At 32.3% G+C, this 17,103-nt stretch overlaps 1 protein-coding gene across 1 annotated transcript; it reads left to right on the forward strand.

Moving 5' to 3' along the window:
* The first annotated feature begins 1,417 nt into the window (after positions 1–1,417).
* Positions 1,418–5,574, forward strand: LOC117932712 (transcription factor UNE10-like). The gene is given in 7 exon segments (XM_034854001.1): positions 1,418–2,096; positions 2,199–2,581; positions 2,584–2,870; positions 3,034–3,135; positions 3,216–3,281; positions 4,663–5,025; positions 5,110–5,574. Coding segments are annotated over 7 exon segments (1,395 nt in total). The 5' UTR covers positions 1,418–1,995; the 3' UTR covers positions 5,203–5,574.
* The last annotated feature ends 11,529 nt before the right edge of the window (positions 5,575–17,103 follow it).

A 17,103-nucleotide genomic window follows, 5' to 3' on the forward strand; every position in this document is an offset into this window, starting at 1 on the left:
ATTCAATAGAAATAGATAAAAAATTCTTCCTAATTGATATTCTTGTTCCACCTTTAAATTTGTAATGCCTATACCTTTTGCAATTATAATGTCATTGAAGATGAGATTTATTATGTCTTTGTGTTAATGTATTTACCTCTTCTTTTTTACTTGATTTGAAATTTTCATGCCCTTCACTTTATGAAGTTTAAGCTTTTTCTTAATTAAGAATTATCTTGGGAATTTTTAAAGATTTAATTAGTTGACTTTGCAATGCTTCTCCCACCTCAATCTTACACTTTTCATCTCCGTACTCATATCCTTCAATTCTTCAATTATTTTGATTTTGTAGTCGAACCCCTTTATTTTTTAATTGGAGATCCAAATATTTTTTTATTAGATTTCATATTATTGGCAAGTGTTAATGTTCACGAAAAATAATTGAAGACTCTTTCCATCTTCCCCATTTGAAGAAAGCTCAGATTGTCTTATTGAAGTTTGCAATAGAACTTTCTTCATCTTTTGTACTCATTTGTAGGCTCTCATCAAGATGCCCTCTTCATCTTTTACTTAATTGCATTTACAATCCTCTCAAAAATTTAGTCATAATATTTTCTTGGAAAATATCTTGGGGGAAGAAAATATCTGGGATGAGGATATAAATACTAAATAGCCTTAACCCGACGAATGAAGGTCATCCAGGAATTTATTATCTAAACCATAAATCTAATCAGATTCGCCCCAATGCCAGCCCCCCAATGCCATCTCACAGCAACAGAGCTTCGTCAGCCCGTACAAACTTTTTCTGCGCCACCTTATCCATGGAGCCTTCTTCATTCACATAATTGAAAAACACCAAAACTTAACTCTCCTTCTCAGCCACTACCCTTCTTTCCATTTTTTTTTGTTAAATTTTTTATTCAGGCCGTACAAGAGGAGTTCTCCATTGAGCTGTCACTTTTGGTCTGTGAAATATACATTTGGACCTATTTTAAAACCATGGTTAATTTCACATACCTTTATTTTTTTCTACCTTGTTTTTTTTTTTTTTTTGGGGATTTGACCCAAAATTCGGATTAGAGTGGACATTGCAAGTGATCCCAGTGGTCGGCACGTCTAAGTTGCGCCGGATGGTTCGGGTCAAGATAGAGCAAAAACCAGAGGCGGTTTGAAGTTGAGACTTTGACTGCGGGTGAAGATTGAGCGATGAGGCGATGTGTGTGAGAAGGCCTTATCGTGTCATACAAAGAGATTCATTTATCTCTGTGAGCTCACACGTGTAAAACACATCACTCACCATAATCAACCGGTTCACTTCCCCACGCGCATATCCTTATTATATTTTTTTTAATTCAGCCGAGTGATCGTACCCTCCTCCGAGTTCTCATCTTTAAAGGTCCCCAGTGTCACAGTCAGCCGTCACTCTCGCTTCTCTCTTTCATTTCTTTCTATGAGAAATTCCATTTTATCTCTGCGTCGTCAAGGTGAAGAAATAAGCATCCAGTTTTACCCTTTTTCTGCTACAAAGTTCATTGTTTCTTTCTTCCCTTTTTCTTTTCTCTATATTTGTGGATACGTTTATAGGATTTTCTCTGAAACATTTCGTTCCAGTGGTGGAATTTGTTGAAAAAGGATTGAAAGAAACTAAGAGTTGCATAGAGAAAGCTATCCGGAGTACTTAGTTAAGTATCATAGGCGGTGAGTATCATAGGCGGCCGGGCTCATAAAGTATTTTTCTTTTGGTCTCTATCATAAACTCCCACTCTTTTTTCCTTTTTCTTTTCTTTTTTCCCATCATGGACCATAATTTCTCTCTCCAGCCATCTCTCTGACCCCAAAGTTCTTCTTATCCCTGTAGTGAAATCCGTTTCCCTTTATATAGTAACGTAAAAAAGGCCAAATTTCAATTCTCTGTCTCTCTCTAGTTGAGGGAGAAAATGAAGAAAGTGTAAAGAGTACAGATTCTCTCTTATCTCTGGACAACAACACAACTGCAATACCTTGGAAGATCTAAAAATGAGTCAGTGCGTGCCCAGCTGGGATATCGATGACAACCCCACCCCTCCAAGGCTCTTTCTCCGTTCTCACTCCAATTCTACTGCTCCAGATGTTCCCATGTATTTCCGGCAACTATTCATTTTCTGATGGAGAAGCAAATCTAGAGTTTTGATAAGAAGATTAGCATCACTTACAGTATTGTTGGGTGTTTATTGGTGCAGGTTAGACTATGAAGTAGCAGAGCTGACATGGGAGAATGGTCAGTTGGCCATGCACGGCTTGGGTCAGCCGCGGGTGCCGGCGAAACCGGTGGCTTCCGCCGCAGTATCCAAGTACCCGTGGGAGAAGCCACGCGCCGGGGGGACTCTGGAGTCCATAGTGAATCAAGCCACTCGGTTGCCCCACCACAAGCCACCACCGGAAGGCGCCAACAATGATCTCGTGCCGTGGTTAGACCACCAGCGCGCCGTCGCGGCTGCAGCAGCGGCCGCCTCGGTCGCCATGACCATGGACGCCTTGGTCCCCTGCTCCAACAACAATAACACCACTAATAACAACAACCCGTCGCACGTGATGGACTCCGTGCCGGCGGGGCTAGGCCCGTGTGGGGGGGCAGCTCCACTCGCGTCGGCTCCTGCAGCGGCGGCGCTACCAAAGACGACGACGCCATCCTCCCGAGGAAGCGCGAGAGAGTGGCGCGTGTGCCCTCCACCCACGACTGGAGCAGCCGAGACCAGAGCGTCACCGGCAGCGCCACTTTCGACCTTGATAGCCAACAGGTGACTCTCGACACGTGCGATCTGGGGTCTCCGGAAAACACAAGCTCCGGCAAGCCTTGCACGAAGACGATCACCGTCGATGACCACGACTCCGTTTGTCACAGCCGACCACAGGCAAATTCCTTGTCCCCCAATCTTCTTGCAAGCACGTTTTGGTCATGGTTCTTATGACTTTAACTCAAATTAGTTTTTTTTCCTTTTTATAAATATAAATTTAAAATTAAAAATCCAATTTTGCTAATGTGTACTTTTTTCTATTATTTCTATGATTTTAAAGAGAAGGGCAGGTGATGAAGAGGACAAGAAGAGAGGAACAGGAAAATCCTCGGTCTCCAGCAAAAGGAGTAGGGCAGCTGCCATCCATAATCAATCTGAACGTGTATGCCCTCTCCCTCTCCCTCTCTCTCTCTCTCCTTTTTTTTGTCCAAATTTTACGAATTATTTAATATTTATTTGCAGAAAAGAAGAGATAAGATCAATCAAAGAATGAAGACATTACAAAAACTGGTTCCCAACTCGAGTAAGGTATGAACATTCCCATCCTTCTTGGTAATATTCTCAATATTTGTGAAGCTAAAGAAAACTCTTATTTTTAACTTTACAAATATACCTATCGATCCTTAGTTAAATAGAACTCCTATCAAATGATTACTATTCTTTTGTGGTCCTTTTCTTGGAACGTACGTTTCAATTATTATATCCTCATAAGTTTACTTATATATATCTTAATAATTATGTTTGTCATTAGTAAAAAGAATCCCAACAATTAGTTATCCTCCTTGTCCTTTTGGATGCCATGCTTCTACTTTCCGACAATGGGTCAAAGTACTTTCACCAAATCTTTTTTTTTCAAAAACATTATTCAACTTTGTGCCAAAGAATTCCCTATTGCTTTCCCGTATGTTTAAAAGATTCACTAACTCAGACTTGTGAAGACGGCATTAGATGTATGGGATAATTAGCTTAAATGGAGGGCTTGTTTGGCAGCTAGTCAGCAAAGCTATTGTTTTACCCTTTTGAGTTTGAGTTTGTGACAGGGCTAGAATCTTTTCAGGACTGCTTTTACATGGCCAAAAATGAGGTCCACACCGGAGTTATCCTTTAAACATCCCAAAACCAAAAGGCTTTAAGACTGAAAAATAGACCGCGGAGAGTGAATGGTAGATGTGGTCCAAGACTTTTGTCCACTCAAAATAGTAGTGGGTATTTTAGGGATGATTCGATTATCCTAGTCCACAACCTCAGGGACAGCTTGACACAAGGCTGGTAGGTGTAGAGACAATCACCTGCTACCACATAAATCCTCTCAACTTGGTTGGGAGTTGGGACCTATACTCTCATGCCTATCTCAAATCACTGATTTCATTCTAGAAACAAATCCAATAAAAGTAAGCTGTCGATAAATAAATTATTAATTTTATTTAAATGATAAAAGTTTTAATATCAATGAACTAAAGTTAAATACATAAGATAATAATTTTTTAAAAATCCTTCATGACCCAAAAAATATAAAATAAGCAAAAATTCATAATACAGATTTTTCTAACTTCTATTTTCTCTTTTTTTTTCGACTTGTATCTTAATTTTCTCTCTGAATAAATAAATAGTTATTTATTGATAAATCGATATCATAATAATTTTTATTGGTTTCGAGGGTATTATTTTTTAGGGTTTTATGGAAAAACATTTCATCAAAGAAGAGTAGTAGAATCCAAGTAAATTTTTAGGGTAAGAAAGATAAATGGGAGTACAGGGATATGAATAGGGGCATTGAATGACTGAGTAAGAGACAAACATTGAAAACTAACCGTTAAAACTCCACTTCACTTGGTTCCCTTCTTATTACTGTTTGAATGGGAGACGCGTGCTGGTGAAGTCAACTCATGTGATTTCTTGTTTTTGACAGACAGATAAAGCTTCAATGCTTGATGAAGTGATTGAATACCTGAAACAATTGCAAGCCCAAGTTCAGATGATGAATAGAATGAACATGTCACCCATGATGATGCCGATGACCCTGCAGCAGCAACTTCAAATGTCACTGATGGCTCAGATGGGCATGGGAATGGGGATGAGCCCAATGGGAATGGGCGTTGTGGATATGAACACCATCGCTCGACCCAATGTCGCCACCGCCGGCATCTCTCCTCTCCTCCACCCCACTCCTTTCCTCCCTTTAACTTCATGGGATGTCTCCGGTGACCGCTTACCTGCTGCGCCAACAATGGTGCCTGACCCTTTGGCCGCATTCCTTGCTTGCCAATCCCAAGTAATGATCATAACCTAAACCCAATCTTTGATGACCATGAAAGTGTATATCAAGCTAACTTTGTATGGTACGTTTTTGTTGCAGCCAATGACGATGGATGCTTATAGTAGGATGGCAGCCTTGTACCAACAGCTGCATCAGCATCCAGCCTCTAGCGCCAGGAGCCAAGGGCCATGATCTTGATCTATATACCCATTCTATTGTTTTACGTACACTGCATGGATCAAGAGAATCATCCACACGTTTATTTATCCATGCAGTTCTAATTAATTTATATGATTGTCCATATGGTTAAATCAAGTGTGTTATGTGGGGTGTTGAGCGCAAATATTAGGAGACTATCTTGCAGATTTTTCTTCTCTTAAAACTTAATATTGATCGCTCATTCTCTCAGTGATGAATTCTTTTATTGCTCTGTACATGCAGTATTGTCATTCAATAGATCCGATTGTATTTAATTTCTCTATTGTTACATGTACATATACTATCCTGCGACGATCATGAGTCGGTTTTGGATATTGTGGAATTTTTTTGTTTAGCATTTTGTTCTGCTGCTGATCTCGATCCCAACAACAATGTACAATTTGTAGGCGGTGCCGACAACATAGACCACCGCTTTAATTCTAGTGCATATGTAACAGTAATTATAATAGTAATATGAGGTGTGCATGCTTACACGTACATGTGTTTTCTTCCACGTAAAAGGAGCGAGCTTCAAAAATGATATATAAAAATTATCTCAGCATGAAACGTTATATATGACATGTGGACTGCGGGTGAATAGGCCATCCATGAAATTGATTTAAATTGTTTTTAATTATATATTTATATCTAAATTTTAATATTTTTCAAAAAATAAATAAATAAAAAACTCAAGAGTGCGGTAAGCATTTTCTTTATTCGTGAAAATATTTTTCAAATAAAAAAAATATTATAAACGGTTTTTTAATATTATAAATGATTTTTAAATTTTATTAAATATTTATTTTTTAAAGAAATTATTTTTTTTACACTAAAAATACTTACTAAAATTATTGCAAATGAACTCTTTAGGTCTTCTAGATACAAGCCATACATTCTGTACATCCCTTAGACCATCAAATTCCTCCTCTTAGTCCTCGTTCGATTCATGTATTTTTTTTATTCCAGTTTAGATGACTTAGTCAGTGTCCACACATTCACTTTCATCATCTCCAAAGTCACTTCAAATAAACAGTATTAATTGCCTTTTTGTTTGTTTTTTTCTTTTATCATTTTTTTATATAAAAAAAAAGAAAAAAAGAAAAAAAGAAAAAGCAATGTGCCATTTGCCACCTGAGGTGAGTTATCTTTCTTTATTTTTATTCTTAAGGATATTCTTTTTATCTTTCTTTGAAGCTTCGTATTTGTTTTTTGTTTTTGGTGTTTCGTACAAGTCCATTTTTTTTTTTTTTTTTAAAGAAAGTCTACACCTTTTGGTCTCCTGAAAGAGGAAATAGTTATCTTATAATTCTATAGAAAACGTACTAATTCTCCCTTTCTTATTGCATCAACATTTTTATTTTTTCTATAGCAATCACTTTAGGTTTAAATCTCTTAAAGAAATTTTAAAATCTTTTTAATTACTTGATAATTTTCTCACTCAATCAATTAAAACAAGAATTTACTAAGTCATTTAATTAAATATAAAATTCATAAAAGCACTCGTATCAATTCATCCTAATGCTTTTAAATTTGAAGATCGATATTTATAATTTGGGCAATTTCACAATAGAAGTATTTTCAGAGTTTACATACAACATATCATGGGTTTCTTTAATATATTTTGTTGGAGTGCAACAATGTCATTCTTAAGTGCTGGGATGGATCAACCAAATAATGGTGGACAAATGTCATTAAATACTTAGTCTACTCTCACTAGATACTAATTGATTTTTAAATTAAATGATCAAAATCAAATCCAACAATCGGTATCAAAGTTAGGATTGTGGATCAACCAAGAGACCAAATTAAAGAAGGGATTATTAGGTGTTAACAATGTTGTTCTTAAGTCTGGGAACGAGTCACCTGAATGATGGTGGTTGAATGTCATACAAAACTCAACCTACTTTCATTAGATCAATGTTGTTTTCAAATAAAATGCCTTGACATAAGATATTTACATATTGCATACCAATTGGTATTCAAATAAAAAGACATTATCCAAGATATTTAGATATTGCAATCCTTTTGAATTTACTAAGATTAACACCATTGAAAATACAATAAATAGCCTTGCCATTGGCCTCACTGTTTTCATTTTCAAATTTGTTCCATTTTTACTTGGGCTTTATATCACAAGTAGCCTTCCTCTTTTTGTCCATAGAAACTAAGGATAACTGCCCATTTTCCACTAATGTTCTAGACTCACTCTCCTTGCCATTTTAGGGAAAAAAAATGACATGGTTTTCCAATGGGAGTAGTTATTTCCATGATAAAAATTAATAATGGTTAATGAAAATTCCTATTCTCTGTGGCTCCATAATTCAAGAATCAATTTAGCTGAAATTGAAAATTTTAACACATACTTTCATATCACTTGTTAAATCATATTCTTAAATATGGAACAAATATAAGGGAAGGGTGTGAATAGGTTATCAAAGCAATTGATACAAACATTTTAATTATATTTGGGTTTTAATAATTTCAATTATTCAACCAATTAATGAAGAGAGAAATTCAAACACCATACAAGAACACTAAATAAATGTGGAAAAATCATAAATAAAGCTTCTCAAAAACTCTATAGATATTAAAAACTGAATCGCACAACCATAATCAAATCCATCAAATCTAAAAAGAATGTAAACACCTTTAGTACTTGATCTAGATGTACTTACTCTCAAGGGTTTTATACTGGAGAACATATATACGATTTTTTAACATCCTCACTTACTACATGATTAATAGTTATTCCTTCAATTCTAATACTCCGATTTATGTGTATCTCGAATTTGAACCAACTCTCAAGTAACTCCAAATCTCCAAAGAATAAATCATACATTGAATTTAGTATATGAAGCAAAATTATCAATCTAATATAATATATCAACATAACTAATTCATTCAAAATACATTGCACATGATAAGTATGCATCATGTGACACATATTTCACACAATTAGAGCGTTGGAATCATTCAAAGACTAAAGTCTCTAACCAGTTTTGCCCTTTTTGTTTGTTTAACATATACTCTTGAACCGGTCCATATTAACATATTAATTAGTCACGTCCCTACACTTCAATTATTTAGTTATGATATCATTATCCCCATAATTTAATTTCTTAGAACCATCGCTCAGAGATTCATCGATCACTTGACCATGCAGCCAACGATGGAGCCACCTGCGTGCTGTGGGTCTATGTACAATCAATAGGGAAACACATAACATGCAATGCCTGCTAAAAGATAAGCACATAAATGATTGGATAGGAAATCGTCAACTTGGATTAAGGGGTCACCACATATTTGTTAGTTAGATTACGCGGCATGTTTTTACACACTAGTCCTGTGACTTTGATGTTCTTCGAGATAAGCCAATTTTCGAGCCTTTTAAATTGATCAGTGAGATTTTTGCTCCGGCGTTGGAATTGTCGGATGGGAATAACGTTATTAAATCTCAACAAATTTGTTAAATTGTCTCGTGAATGGATGAATGGCATGAATGCCTCCTTATTTTGTGAAAAACTACATCATAGCTGATAAATCTATTTGGAAAAGCATAGATCCCGTCCATTCAACAACTAATACATTTTTTTATTTTTACTTTTGCCAAGCCCTTAGCAAAACTTTTGTTTGATGGTTCTATGTATGTTACTAAAAGAAACTTTCTAATATTATAACATGACTCGCTCTTAAACGTATAGATATTATCTGCTTTGAGTTTAAATAGCCCCACCTTGCATGTCTACTAGGTTAAAAGTGTCCATACATGTATATTGACCTCACGATCCTATAGATCAACATGATGAAAATACCGTACCTGCGTAAAGATGATTTGATATTATATATTAAATAAATGAAAATGTTTTTATGAGCTCATTTTAATAATCTAAATATATGATTTAAAGTTGTAAAGATTTTTTATATTCAGAATGGATCATATCTATATAATTGAAAATAATCATTACAAATAATCAATTATTTATAATTTATTTAATAATTTAGATTAATTTACCCATATAAATTAATGACTTAGACTCCAAATTTGATCGAAACCATTTTAATGCCTGACCATTTTTCATGGTTTTTATTTGTTGTGGCTTATATATGCATGGAAGGATACTTCTCAATCATTTTCTTCTTTCTTTTCCCTCAACTTAAAAAGCAATGTGAAGCAAATTTTGTGGGATAAATTAGAATAGTCCATTCTCATGGCTAGCTAGTGATGGAAGAATCTTTCTAAAAATGCATTGAATGCCAGTCAGCAGAGTAAAGATCAAAATTAAATGATAGGTCATGAATTCAATAATTGCTGGCCTAAAACAAATGCATGCCCCGGACATGAGCAGCTGCTAAGAGACTCATCCTAGCTCCACAGAAACCCAAAAAAAACCTCCAGTATTTATTGAGGGAAGAGTTTCCAGGAAATTAATGACATTGAGAAGGGAGATCAACTAGTCAAGAAAATCTCTTTCAGAGTTCACATAAATGCTTGGCCAACCCAACTTTTAATGGTGTTCGGATAAACAATGCTTTCGAATATATAAAAATATTATTGAATATTTCATTCTATCTATTAAAAAATCAATTCAAAATCAAGCAAATTATCATCACTGGTCAAGGAAAGAATATTGTAAAGACATAAATTCCAAGAACCTAAATTTTTTTTCCTTGTACATTTAAAGGTTTGTTAGTGATTGTACCCTGCAAGCAAGTGGGACTGGAAAAAGGGTTCCTTCTTATCTCTTTACTTTTTCTCATTGGGTGTGAAAATCTGGGATTTTCTTTTATCACTTTCCTTTTCTGCCATTGGAAGTCCCAACAAGCTTAAGAAATAGCTGTAACATCCATTAAATGGGGTAGCTTGGTTGTGAATGTGATGGATACCTACTTAGGTGATTTTATATAATAAGTAGAGAGAGCAAATGATTGGAGAGCGAAGGAAACGCTTGGATAGTGAGATCACCACATACTTTAGGTTGAAAAATCAAGGCTCTTTGCCTCCTCGGAAGCCCGATACTTTTGGACAGGCAACCTTTCAAATCCCAATCACCTCGATCTGCTCATGTTTATCCACTTCCTGCTCAAAAATAAAATGAGAAACAAAAAACAATTAGGCCAATGTCTCTGAATTAGCGAATTTGGATCACTGGAATTGTTCACCTGCAGCATAAGGACAAGATGGGAATAAGAAGAGAACATGAGTTTACCATAGTTTATAGTTTTTTTTCAAAAAAAAAATTTATAATATTTGCATTCTTATTTATAAAAATAAAAAAATAAAAATAAAAACCTTGAGTTGATTGTTTTTCCCCTTGAAAGAGGTTGATTTTTCCCCCCTGAAATGAGTCTTCCATGTTGTAATTATATAGATTTTCCAAGGAAAAATTAGTTGAATTGACATGGTTATTTTAGGTTTAAATCAAAATCCAAATGATAAAAAAATTCAATTAAATTAAGCAATTCGATTAAGGTCAACATGATGCAAGTTAATTTAGGTCTTATAATTATTATTAGAACTAATTAAAACTAATTTGAATTGAAAATTTAAAATATATTTAATTTTTTTAACCCAAAATATAATGAATACATTTAAAAATTAATTTGACCTAAGAAATATGAATCACTTTAATAAAATCTAAGTATAAAAAACTTATCAAATATTCAACAATCATATATGCGGGGGCTCCTCTCTACGTGTCAGTCCATGTGTCACTCCCTCTCGGTATTGCCCGGATAGTTGTCATAGTGTCTGGAGCCTTTCTTTCAAACCACAAGGATATGCGGCAAATGAAACCGAATTCCCTAAGTGAACGCCACCTTCCAACTAGCCTTCAAGGCCCTCTTGCTACATGTAATCATATACACCTGACATGGAAGTGGTTGATGGGATCTCCCTCAATCCTCATATCCATCTCAATTAATAATCACACATTGCCCCATACCTCTAGCAAGTTAAAAGGACGGGCAATTACATGACTAAACATCATGACACAACTTCTAATGGCACCCGTAGGACAACCATCATTATAGAGAAGGTTAAAATACTTAGTCAGTATTACAATGATTTTCTCTTGAGCACTATAAAAAACTCTTTTGAAATATAACTTAGGTACACGCACTTAAGTTAATTTATTCATTCTCTCCTTGAAAGGGTCCTGACCTACCTAACTTAAATTTCGGAGGGGTGTGCCCAGACGACCTATCTGGACATCCTTTGTGTAGGGAAGAAGCTCTCCCAATTCCTCATCGTTGGACAGGAGCTCTAAAAGGCATAAAGCAAGGAGAATTTGACTTCAATTGACCTCGCATCAACAATATATAAATTATAAAATATTGTTTTTGTTCAATTTGTATTAGTTAAGAAATAAAGATTATTAAAAATTGAACTAGTATGATTGATTTTGATTAATTTTTTTTAATTTTTTTTAAATTTTTACGCCTACTCATAATTGATAAATATTTGGATAAATTCTAACGTAAGCCCAGCCCTTCAAACAAATAATTGTATATAATAGAGTTGGTTTAATGAAACGATGGGATGCTTGTCTGGGGCTCACTCATTGATTGTATTGCACTTTATGTTAAGAGGATGAAGCTTGAAAGTATACCATTTTTGGGCACACCATCCATTGCCATTTGATCTACATCGTTGATGGGTCCGATCAACTCTCAATCTTTGGAATGATACAATGGAAATTAAGCCTTTTAGTTTTAACGAAATGTCCAAAAAATACTGAAGTACTTATCAACTGTTTATTGAAGGACAACAAACTCTTCCATTTTTATTTATTTTTATTCAATATGTTATTTCCAGCCCTTTTTTGACAAATATTATTCGAATCCATTTGACTTAGCCCATAGAAATCTTATCCAAGATCTTGATACAACATGTTTGTCTTTACTACATATGAGGATAGATTTGCAATGATTTCTAATCAATCTCTGGGATAGGAAACCGGACCACCACGTACAGAGTACGAATCATATATTTAACTAAAGCCAAAATTTGGGAAAATAAATGAGAGAATTGGGCTTTGATAATTAATAAAGACTCCTTCAAACATCCATAATTAATTACAAGAATACGAGATAGGAATAGACAAAAATACCTATTTGACTTATTTTTGTCTTTATTCTATCACCCTTTATATGCTACTATTATTTCTTATTTAATCATTTTTAGATTTTTCATTATTTTTTTAAACTCTTTTATGAATAATTGAAAAATCAACATTATTTTTTTATTTTTAAATTATAAATAAACAAAAATTATATTAATGATTCAAAGACTATTTTGGAAAATACTTTCTAAAAAAATATTAATTTAAATAAATAAAAATTATATTTTACATTTATTTTTATCTTTTACATTTTAGAAGTAAATAATTTAATGATTAAAACACTATTTAAAATAAATATATTCACTATTTTATTTTTTTATATAAAAAGTATTTTAAAGTTTTTTTATTATTATTATAAAAAAAAAAGTTTAATTTTTTTAATCTTCTTTCTTCCTTATTTTAATAACTTTTTGAACATGATTTTTAGTAATAAGTTATATGAAATGTTATAAATTTGTTTATTAAGGATTTTCTTAATGATTTGAATTAATTGAAAATTTATTAAAATAAGAAAAAGAAAAAGAAAGAAAGATGATGGATGGAAAGTTTTTATTTTAAGTACTCAATTAAAATGTTTTCATATGACCTAACTTTAAAAGTGGATTATATCAATACATAGTAAAGATTGGATTTTTCTTATATAAAATGGTTGAAAGGTATATTTACTTATTTTAGATGAAAATAAGTAGTTAAAAATTATATAGATTATATTTGAGTTTGGTTTCAATATTTTTCCTAATAATAATATTTGGAGCAAAAAAAATTGACCTTAAATCATCTATCATCTTCTCAACTAAATCATTGGAAATATGGTTAAACACTCCTACGTCAACACATAACTTAAGAGAGATATAAAATTTGTGTCATTGTACAAGGGTATTACACTAATTGTACAAGGGAAATGTACTAATTATACAAAGGTGTACAAGATTATCATTTGTGAATGATTTTAATTGATTCTAAACTACTTTTTTATTTTCCTTGTCATCCAATGATTGTACACCTATGTCATGCACTTTATTTAATTCTCACATGAAAATTCTAATATTTTTCCCAATAATGATATTTGGGGAAAAAAAATTGACCCAAAGTCATTCACCATTTTCTCAACCAAACCATTGAAAATATGATTAATACCTTACATGGACATATAAATTAGGAGATATATGAAATTTGTGTCATTGTACAAGGGTATTACACTAACTGTATAAGGGAAATGTGCTAAGTGTATAAAAGTGTACAAGACTTCTAATAGGTTTTATACGATTTTTAAACAACTTGAATTTGACATTAAGACGATTATTGATAGTTTTGTTTTTCTTTTTTTACCAAACTATGTCATTAAGACATTCTCTACAAAAATTAACACATAGGAAATAAAATTAAAATCAATCATGTTTAAATTGTTCATTATAAGTAAACTAAATGAAATATATATTTTTACTATTTTGCCTTTATAAATATAATTTCATTGTTATCAATAGAGATTAAAAAAATCATATTTAAATAGCCTTAAAAATAAACAAAAATTATTTTTATAACATTTTTATTTTTTAAAATCATTAATTTAAATTATGAAATTAGTTTTAAAGTTAAAAATATTTGTTGTAATTATAGTTTTGAAGATTTCATGATTTTTATCTTATTACTTTGAAAAAATTGCTTTAATAAGAAAGTATTTATTTTAATGGTTTTAAATATTTAAATCTTTATTGAAAAATATTTAGGATTACTGTGGAGAGCAATTAGGTAATTTTGGAATTGAGAAATTTTGAATATTTTGAAAACCTTAATTCGTTCGATTACCCTATTTACACTTTCAAAATTATTGGAAGGTTGGTAAATTAGTTTTAGAAATATTGTCTTCTTGATTAATATTATATATATATATGCATGTAAGTGTTTACATTATTTACGAAAAAATAATAAACACCATGTGTTTAATTTGCAAGTTAGAAAAAAATAATAATAATATTTTATGATGTATTTAAAAGTATTTATTATATGTTCTATAAATTTGAAAAAATATAACATTTGATGATATCTAATTTACAAGTTAGAACAAATAAATAATATTAATATTTTATGAGGTGTTTAAAAATTATTTAATATATATGAGAAATAATATAAGTTTGAAATAAAGAATAATATTTATTATATATTATGTAAGTTTGAAAAAAAGAATAATATTTGATGAGGTATTTAAAAGTTATTCACTTCAAAAATACATTTGGTAATAATAATTTTTAACCATCTTTCATATTTGATGAAGAAAAATGATTCAAGTTAATTACATTATTAAATAGGTGAGAGAAGGATAAAAAAAGTCAAAGAGAGAATGAGAAAGGTGAGGTGATTTGTTAGTTTTTTCATTTAATGGTTAAGGGCATTTTAGGGATTTTTTAAAGACAATATCCTTACTCTCAATTTCTATTCTTTCATTAGGTGTTGGGCTTAAATATGGAACATATATGGACCATAGCTTAATTTTTTAACCCAGTTAGACCCCAAACATAATTTTCCCAAAATAAATCATATTCTAACCATATAATATTATATTCTTCTCTAGAAAATAATAATAGATCATAGTCTTAAAAGGCTACGTGCCCATTGCTTAACCATACGATAATGCTACAAATTGTAATGGCCATTACTCTTAAATGTATATTGTTTTCAATGTATGTTCAATGGTGCCCTTGACTTTGTCAGTACTAGGAACAAGTGACGTACTGGTAAACATTCATGGGAGACTGAAACAAAGAGCATTGAATTTTGGGAGAAATATTAAATGGTAAGGGCCCAGACGGTCTCACATGGAACATGAGGAAGATACATGTGCATAGAGAGTTCTTTTATTGATGCAGCCAAATGCAATATTAAGCCCCATGCATGTGTGGTAATTGTATTGACCACTAGGGTTTATTTAGAGCAGTTTCTACGCATTGGTATGGACCGAACCGCAGCATAAGGATGTTATGGAGCTTGAATCGAAGAATATGATCCATCAGTGGAGTTGAATGGAAAAGGAACAAAAAATTCAAATAGCTCAAAGATTTAGGATGCCCCTTGAAACCATCTTATAAGATAATATTAGGATGGACGAGTGAAATACTAATACATGAGAAGTTTAAAGAAGATACTTAATGAAATTTCAAATTAATGACAAATAAATGTATTTAACTCAATCTTTAAAAGATCGAGATAGATGGGTGAAATTTAGTGTCATATTAAAAATATTTACAAAATATCGGTATTATGGGATTAATTTTACATTCTATTGAAATTAAATTTTTTGAAACTTTAACGTATTTTATGAAGTGATCATGATTTTCTAACATGCTTGTTGAATCTCAACCTATAGCGATATTTTTAGATATAATGGAAATTAAACCATTTAGTTTTTAATAAATCATCCAAACCACCTTTGTGCTTCCAAATGATTCTTAAATTAATTACATTAATTATTGAACTTTTAACAAAAAAACCACTTTCTTTTCAATATCTTTTTAACTATTCCCATCTCTATATTTTTCTTAAAAGGTCTTGCTCCTTGAACATGGAATAATTCTTCTGCCTCTTTCTCTACTCATAGCCACAAACTACTTTTGGTAGCCCATAGAAATCTTATCCAAGATCTTGAAATAACATGTATGCTTGTCTTTACTATATGGATGGCTTGCAATGATTTATAGTAACACATAAGAAGTACAATATATATAGCCTTCTAGTTTAATTATCCACTTCTGTGGAAATAATTCAAACAGTGCGACATCGATAAGCCAAAGACTAAGGTGGTGTTTGTTTTTTGGTTGAATAGAAAAAGTCAAAATATTTGGCTTTTTCTATTAAGCTAAAAGTAACCTGTTAATATCATTTAACATAACTAAATTGAACATATTGATAACAAATTCACTTTACTTATGTTGAATGATGTGAATAGGTTAGTTTTAGCTGAATAGAAGAAGTCAAATAATTTAGCTTTTTTTATTCAGCCAAAAAACAAACACCACATAAGGCTGGTTATTAATTGTAAAATTCGTATTAATTAATTACTTTAGAACTAGAATTTAAAATAGCTGTTGTTGTATTTTTCTCTAGATTCATGTATACAAGAAGAGAAAAATAGACCGATGATGAGGTATAGGACAAAAGGGTGAGAATTGATTAACCTACATGGTTTGCCCTATGAGCTACAAAATAGACCACTCTTATTGATGAAGTTCACAGTTGGACATCAACCCAATTCAGTCTAGGAGCATGAACCTGATAACAATGATTAATACAAGACATATATATCCTCCCTAAGTAGTTGCCATTATGTGCATGGTCCCAACAAATATGTTTCCAATGCGAAGTGCAGCACATGTTGTCATAGACTTGGGGGTTTCCTAAACTTGTAAAGGTTAAACAAGTGAACTTAGAAAACACTAGTTCGTGATAAAGAGCACTATGCTCAAATATGATTCTATTCATTTTCCTAAATTTCTGTAATATATTAGATTTGTTCATATAATCATCTATTGTTGTTTCCGTCTTGTCAAATATAGGAGACGAAATTTGAAGAGAAAAGGGTTTTATAAAATTCCAAGAGTTATGACTCCAAATTAATCTTGAATTTCGTCCATTTTATATGAAAGATATCATAGCTCACTAATTCATATGAAATTTTTATTAATTAAGCAGGTGTCTAGTACTTTGACAACATATTCAACACCAGTCAAGTTCAAGTTTTTCTACAAGACTAACATGTATGATAACCCAACTACTATGCTAG

The sequence above is a fragment of the Vitis riparia genome, chromosome 15 (genome assembly GCF_004353265.1).
Source record: "Vitis riparia cultivar Riparia Gloire de Montpellier isolate 1030 chromosome 15, EGFV_Vit.rip_1.0, whole genome shotgun sequence".
NCBI classification, from domain to species: domain Eukaryota; kingdom Viridiplantae; phylum Streptophyta; class Magnoliopsida; order Vitales; family Vitaceae; genus Vitis; species Vitis riparia.